General features: G+C 36.6%; 1 protein-coding gene across 6 annotated transcripts in view; it reads right to left on the bottom strand.

Moving 5' to 3' along the window:
• Positions 1 to 1,656: 1,656 nt before the first annotated feature.
• MIER3 (MIER family member 3) overlaps positions 1,657 to 8,258 on the bottom strand; it is a 168,096-nt gene continuing 161,494 nt past the window's right edge. For all 6 annotated transcript variants that reach the window (XM_032404383.1, XM_032404384.1, XM_032404387.1 and 3 more), the window contains 3 exons: positions 5,984 to 6,111; positions 5,758 to 5,900; positions 1,657 to 5,652 (listed from right to left, as the gene is read on the bottom strand). In XM_032404383.1, the coding sequence (XP_032260274.1) occupies positions 5,195 to 5,652; positions 5,758 to 5,900; positions 5,984 to 6,111 (729 nt within the window). In that variant the 3' untranslated portion in view covers positions 1,657 to 5,194. The remainder of the gene's footprint in view (positions 5,653 to 5,757; positions 5,901 to 5,983; positions 6,112 to 8,258) is intronic.

The following is an 8,258-nucleotide window of genomic DNA, read 5'->3' as shown; positions in this document are numbered from 1 at the left end:
TTTCTTTATTCTGTTCTTTTAACTTTTGTCTTAAAAAGTTCTTCTTTTAAAGCTAGGGGCAAAGTCACCATTAGCTGAAGGGTAATTTATGTCTTCAAGCTTTTAGGGAATACCTACTATGTGAAGGGCCCTGGGAGAGTCAAAGAATAAAATATGGTTCCTGCTCATAAAATGCTCGTGGTGGAGTATAAAGCTTGCCTAGTATCATGATTTGGTCTGCACTGGAAGGGTGAAAAAATTTTTTTAATGTAACATAGATATTTTACAACAGAACCATCTACCTTTCTTACTAGATTAACTGTTTAGATTTATAAATGGCTGATTTCATTTCTGACATTCTGAAATGCTTTTATGAGTTCTATACCAGAAAACAACTCCGTGAAGTACAGGCCTTACCTCTGTATAAACATCTCATCAAAACCGAGTTACACAACAGCCTGGGTGTCTCTCGAAAATGAATGTCAACTAGTGTAGTAAACCTAGGAACACATGAGCACTCCTGATCTAGAACCACAAATTCCGTGCCCGTGCCCAGCTTTGTCAGAGAGTCTCCACAGACACAGAGAGGAAAAGGATCAGAGAACACCTACCTGGATGGGAAATGGTAAACAGCGATATGTCCCGGGGATGAGGACATAGTGTATATAATGAAAAATCCAACCTACAGATTCTTTGAGAAGTCAGAGAAGCAGCAAGCTCAAAGCCTGTCATTGATGGCAATTATGGCCAACAAGGGTAAGGCCTACAAGTCACGAGAAGCTCTGCTCCCACAAGGCTCTCCTCCCTCCCCTAAAAGCCTCAAGTACTCTGCAGGTCTCACACGGTACGCGGCTGCTCTCTTGGCTAGAGTTGAAACACTGGTGCTTGTCCCCACCTGAAGGCACTTCTGTGTATCTGTCCACCAGAGGCCTGCACATTAAGGTTCTGTGGGGTCTGTGCATGAGGGAATGTAGTTTTAGACAAGTAACCAAAGCAGAGGAGTCAGAGTATTTGCTTTCATTTTATCCTCTTCGTGTCCTTGTATAAAATCTGGACCTTATATGCAATCTGATCACTGCATATTAAGAATGGACTAGATTCTTTCTCCCCCTTCTTCTGCCCCTCCCCCCCAATAAATAAATCTTACCAAAAAAAAAAAAAAGGAATGGACTAGATAAAGCTCTGCTCAGAGCAAATGAAATATGGGGACAAACTTGTGAAACTAGGCTAAGACGAGATTGTCAGCTTCAAAAGATGAAGGTTTAAAGGTATTTCTAGAGTCTACTAAACTATGAATACTATGGAGAAGACGAGTTTACCACAAATATATTGTCAAATAATAACATCCGATCAAATTTCAGATAACATGTCTTCCTAAAAGACAAAGTTACCTAGAAGAGTGTTTGAAACATAAAAGACATTGAATAAATATTTACTGAATTAAACTAAAAGTGTAACAAGCCTCACTTTGGGACAGCTGTTTTAGTACAGATGAAAATCTGTTGTAGAGGATTTAAAGAAAATTTATCTACCAACTTTGTCACTTACCTATCCTTTTTACAACGGCAAAATCCAATTGAAAAGTGGTTAAGTATCTACCCATGTGTTATAGCTTAAGATTTATTAAATAAGTATCCAATTATGGCAAATACTCACACGAACCAAGAAAAAAAAGATTTCCAGATTTTTATTTCTGGAACTGTACACCAGGTATTAAAGTACAACAAATACAAAATAATGCTCAAAAAAATCAGTGTTTATGTACAAATATTAAAATCAATGCAACAATAGCAACTTCCTCTTGAACATCTGATACTAAAACTTGTTGTGATTGTCACTAATTAATCTCATACTCACAGGGTACTTATTTCAAACTGGGACAACTGGAATCACTGGTCATCTAAGAGGAATTTTAATATCTACCATATTTAACAATAAAACTAATAGTTTCCTCCTTTTAGTGAAAAAATTAAGAACTTTTTAAAAAACATAGTAATGTCAATATTTTTATAAATTATTTCAATTTCCATTTGTAGGCAATGTGCTTTGAAACTCTGGGCAAACAATCTCCTTGGTGGTCAGGTTTATTCATTAGTTTACATTCAAAGTTGAAATATTCACTAGAGACTTTGGTTAAATTAAATAGTATCACTATGCTCTATTAGATCTGATGTTCTCAAATATTTATGACCCTCAATTTTAAAAATTAAAAAGGAAACAATTGCACAATTCTTTGACCTAATTGTACACACTTTAGTATTGTTTAAACAGTATTCTACATCCTTCAAGTAAATTCAGCAATTGACCATGACAAGAGGAAAACTAAACATTTAAAAAGCTAGCATGGAAAAGATGAAGTACGACTAACAAAAGTAAAGTATTGCTATAATCACAGCACCAGTTACACTTCTAAATGAATCCGCTGTCCTCTTCAAATTCCCTGTACATAAAAGATACATCAGCCAACAATGCAACAGCTCACCATGGATTTTTGGTTTGTTCATAAGAAAATAATGCGGCAAAAGAAAAAAAGAATTTATCACAGTTTGTTATAAGAATTGTGCTTAACACTTGATAATAAAGGCATTATTGTTTCTTCATGAAATTGCAAATCAGTAATTTTCATGCTCTCAAACGCAATTCTTCTAATAAACAGTAACAAATTCTCTGTTAAGATGCTTAACTGGAGGAAAAAAACAACCCAGTAAACCCAGCGTTCAAAAGAAAATTCAATAAATAGCTATTTTACATGGATAAAGTCATAGTGGTACAATTTATGAATGTCACATCAAACATGCACAAAAATGGTATTTATACATGGCAGAAGCAGTCAGAAAATATTGAATTAGATCTAAAAAGATATGAAGAATTTACATATATATACAAAAATCTTGCAAATTATTGCCTCATTTTAACAAGGAATTAAAAGTAAACGTTACCAGCTAGTTAGCACTCTCTAAGAGGCTAAAATCAGAATGACATTTAAAAATCTGTTTAGCTGGAATTTATTTTTCTCTCATATCATTTTCTGGATTTTGGTCAAAAATCTTTATTTAAATAACTAAAGTGTCCATTCAACTTGCTGATAATCAAAACTTTAGATAAGAAACACTGTTTCCATCTTATATCAAGATCCCAGCAATGCATAGATAAACTGAATATGTTACTGCATCAGCTACTGAGAATGGGCATGTTCATTTAAGTGCAACTGGTATTAGCATTCAGTCATCTTTGTGTAAATTACTTTAGACAAACCAGCCACTGTAAACCCAGAGTGAAAATCAAAGTTATAACAATGGAAGATTATGGCCAGTATCTTACTAAATTATAAAAGGTATACTGATTTTTAACAGAAGAAATAAGGTTCAAAGTTTAGCACAACACCACAGCAATAAGAAGCTGAGAACTTGGATAAAAATATCTGAAAGCAACAGAGAGCCCAGGCTACCCATTATTTACTGTGTGCATACAGGAATGCTAGACTTTAGATGTATAAATTAGAGACTGATTTTAAGTTATTAATTTAACTACTTTTGTCCACTGTGCTAAACTAAATTTTATAGTAAATATACTACTGCGTAAACACTTCAAAGCAATCTTCATTAAAATGCTGCAAAGAAAAATAAGAATACACATCATCCAAAACTAAGGATGTCATTGCAGTTCACAGTTTGTATAATAAATACCCTCCCTTTCCATCACTACTAAGGTCACTACAACCTATCTACTCGTCAGCACAACCTTGAAGCAACTTATTCTTACAAATATGAGCAATGCAGCCAAACATTTAAGTTTTTTGCAAAGCAAGACAACTAGTAGAAATTGGAAATTAAGACGGTGCCCCCCCCCAAAAAAAAAAACCAAAGCAAAATTGTCTTAACTGAACTATAAAAGCAAAGCTTATTACACCCTAATACTGTATTACATATTGTTTGAATTCACCTTTTAACTTAAAGATGCATATCTAGAGAGCAAAAATGGCCAAAGCTTAGGACAATGGCTTCTCATTCATAATGTCTGGAATAAAAATAAAACTGAGTTTGAGATGCATCTGAACGTCTATCACTTTTTAAAACTTAAAGTGGTAAAGTACCATTCTATTTCAGATAGAAACTCACATTTTTCTCACCAACTGTTCAAGCTAAACAAAAAAGTTTAAATATACTTCAAGGTTCTACTGCATTAAGTGTAAAATCTAGAAGTCCCTCCAAAATATTAACACTTTGAACTGCAGTGCTACAAACAACTTAAGAAGCGTCCCAAAATGTAAACCATTGAGTGGCAACATCCTAGGCTTTGTAGACCGTGTCCTGCAAGTCAGTTGCCTCAGGATAAACTAAATTATCAATGACCAGTATGATTTTCACAATTATAATCTTGACAATGGTGGACAAAACCCCAACTGAATACCACATCTTCAAATGCCAAATTTTTAGCCAATAAACGGAGGTACACAGAACTCTTCCCACAGTAAAATGACCGATTCTGTGTAAGGTAGCCCTGGTCTAGAATTTTAAAACAGGATCCAAGCAAGCGTCTTCATAATCTGCACGCAGTTCCTCGTGCTGGCTTCCATAAAGATGGACTTGCTGTTTTGTAAACTGAAGTGCTCTAGTTGAATAACATGAGAGAAGTTTCCGTTTTAAAAAAATCCTTGCATGTTTGTGCAGTTTAAAGAAACCTACCCCTGCTTTTATTTAATTAAGAAAATAAAACCAAAAAATGCTACATTGAGCAGGGATTGGGATCGGTACCTGTAAACATTGTTATTCCACTGCATCCATTACGGCAAAAGGAATTTACACGAAAAGAAGCCACTCCATTCAGTTCAGAACATCTGTGCTGGTTTTGAGCTGGTGGCCTCTGTCTACAGGTTTTAAAACTGGGAGTGAGGGCAGTGGGGAACAGAAAAGAATAGAAAAAGAAGGGAGTGGAGAAGAGGTACTGGGGGATGAGGAAGAGATAAGCAGAGCTTAAAGCTGCACCACAGAGTTCAATCTTAGTTCCCAACTCTGCTGATCATAGTTCATTTCCACATTTATGGATTGAAAAATGAAAATACTCTTGATAAATCAAGATATAGTTCTATACATACTGACATCACTGATGTCATAGTGAAAAGGTTCAAACTTCCAGTGAAAGACTAAGCAGACCTGACCCTTTCCTCAAGTTTACCGGTACTGCACACCCACTGCTTCTGGGCCCCCCGCTCCCGTCACTCAGAGGGAAGAGCGGCATGCTGATGCAGAGCATGGGCACTGATGAAACCATTGGTCTCGCTGGCAGACAGACTGCCAAAGTCAGCCACAGAGACGGCCATTTTGGCACTGGTGATGTGATGTGTGTGGTTTTCAAAGTCCACACCCAAATTATTTACAGAAACCTCATTCATAAAGGATTCAGGAACAGCAATGCCCATTTTCAATCTCTTTGCCGGTCTTTCTGACTCTTCACTGCACATGTTCATGGGGTTTAGCTCCGAGTGATAAAATCCAGTCTCAAATAAATTAAAACAATCACTTTCCCCATTGCTCGGCAGGGTGAGTAACTCCTCTGTTACGACAGGCACATGATTGACTTGTCCACGGGGTGTGTTGCCCAGTGGAGGAAAGCTATCATCCAAACAATTCACATCCGGGGGGTTGCAGACGGTTGCCACACTGTTGGTCAGAGCTAAAAAGAAATGGAAAATGGTTTAAGGAAGTGGTCCCATGTCATGAAACAAAGACGACACAATTTTGCCCTAGGCTAACAAACACAAAAAGATGCTCATTTTACCTGTCAAGTCACTGGCAGTGAAAGAGTTGAGAATGTTCAGCTGTTGATCAGGAAGAGGCTCAGGTCGATTAGAAGTTAAGGCTGAAGAATTTACTGTCGAACCCAGAGCTTCTGTTTCATCTACCAAACGATCCATATAGTCCCTGAAAAACATACCCCGATAACTTCAAGACTGCCTATCACAGTTAAAAACAGAAGTCTCTAAAGTCAACCCCACAGTACTTACGTAACTCCAGGGTGATGGTTATATCGTTTCTTTCCAAATCTTGTCTGTTGAGCAAAGTAATCATAACGTTCAGATTTCTTCCACATATAGTAGAATGCTACACATTCAGCAACTGTTCTAGTTCTCACCTAACAAAAAAAAAGTTAAAATTTTAAATAGAAACCAATAGACCCAACCCATTTTTCAGTAACTTCTTTTTTTAAAGATTTTATTTGTTTATTTGACAGAGAGGGCGCGTGCGCACCCGCACAAGCAGGGGGAGCTGCAGAGGTAGAGGGAGAAGCGGACTCCCCAGTGAGCAGGGAGCCCAATTCGGCCTCGATCCCAGGACCCTGGGATCATGACCTGAGCCGAAGGCAGATGCTTAACAACTGAGCCACCTGGGCGCCCCACCTTTTTTTTTTTTTTTTTTAACAACACTGTAGTTTCAATCCATGGGTCTTATTTTCTATCCTCCCAATTATAAATTCTGAACATTTAATAGTAAAATGTCATTACATTTACATTTTCAATAATAAGGATACCTTCAAAAGTTCAAGGTTTGTTATTTAAATCAGAATCTATTCATTTATAAAATAAATGTGTATCCAGAAATGATCTTACACCTTTACTGAAAATCTTAAAACAGTGGCAACCTTTACTTTTCCTCACTGAACTCTCACCGTGATTCTGACTGCAGCAGCAGTCTTTCTTAACCCTGAGGGGTCCATGAATGGGATTCACTGGCATCTATTAAATTCCAAAATTATAGGCAGGTATACTTTTCTAGGGACAAAGGGTTCCATAATGCAAGAGAGACACAGAACCCTTAGAAAAGGGAGCCGCACGCAACTGCATCTGCAGTTTAAGATGATTTGTTACCTAACGGCAGGGTGTTTTCCTTCAACATGGGTTTGGTTCACCACTCCAGCAGAGTTTGGTAAAAACAACAAAACAGTAAAATCTGAGCCTTGCCAACTTGGCTCCACATCCAGACCAGGGCTGCTCAAACTATACACAGCTACAGGTATGAGTTCAGACATACAGACAAAATTCTGTATCCTTATCTAATAAATACTTTCTCCACTACTTAATCAGTATCCAATAAAGAAGTTTCAGAGTCTCTATCCTGATTAGTGAGCATGACATGAGTTCATAACATAAGGAACAAGCTTTTTAAGCCAAGAAATAAAGTATACATTTCAATAAACATCATACAGTTTAAGTCTTTGTGGCAAACACAGGCTTTTTGGGGACAGAGACCTTTCCTGTCTTATTCACTCATGTACCTCTAGCACTTAAAACGTCTGGTAAATGGTAGAACTTAATTATTTAGGAAATGAATAGATTTCATAAGTCATTGCAAAACTTATGTTTTATTTTGACTTAAACAACCCAGACTTCTTGAAAAATGTTTTATCTACTCATTAAATTAAATACTTCATCTCATCTTTGAGAAAACACTAGGTTTTCATACATACAAAAAGGCACTAAACTATTCAACATCTTACTGGAAGGTCTAGCAAATGCAGCAAGACAAGAAAAAAATAAAAGGTATACAAGTTGAGAAGGAAGAAATAAAACTGTCTCTGTTCACAGATGACATGATTGTCTACATAGAAAATTCCAAAAATCAGCAAAACATTCATGGAACTAATAAATGATTATAGCTAGGTTGCAGGATACAAGGTTAATATGCAAAAGTCAATTGCTTGCCTATATACCAACAGTGAAAAACCAATACTGAAATTAAAAAATACAATACCATTCACATTAGCACCCCAAAAATGAAATATTTAGGTACAAATCTAACAAGCTACATGCAAGACATACATGAGGAAAACTATAAAACCATGATTAAAGAAATCAGAGATCTAAATAAATGCAGAGATATTCCACATTCATGGGTAGGAAGACTCATGACTGTTAAGATGTCAGTTCTTCCCAACTCAACCTACAGATTCAGGGCAATCCCAATCAAAATCCCAGCAAGTTACTGAGTAAGTACTGACAAACTAATTCTAAAGTTTATACGGAAAGGCAAAAAAACAGAGTAGCCAACACAATATTGAGAGAGAAGTACAAAGTTGGAGGAATGACACTACCCAACTTCAAGACTTACTATAAAGTTACAGTAGTCAAGACAGCGGTCTACTGGCAAAAAAAGAGACAGATTAACGCAAGAGAATGGAGAGCCCAGAAATAGAACCACACAAATGCAGTCAACTAACTTTAATAAAGAGTAAAGGCGATGCAACGAAGGATAGCCTTCTAAACAAATGGTGTTAGAACAACT

This window comes from Phoca vitulina, unplaced genomic scaffold (genome assembly GCF_004348235.1).
Source record: "Phoca vitulina isolate PV1807 unplaced genomic scaffold, GSC_HSeal_1.0 scaffold6, whole genome shotgun sequence".
NCBI lineage: Eukaryota > Metazoa > Chordata > Mammalia > Carnivora > Phocidae > Phoca > Phoca vitulina.
Note: the sequence above shows the minus strand (reverse complement) of the source record. Positions and strands in the feature narration are given on the sequence as shown.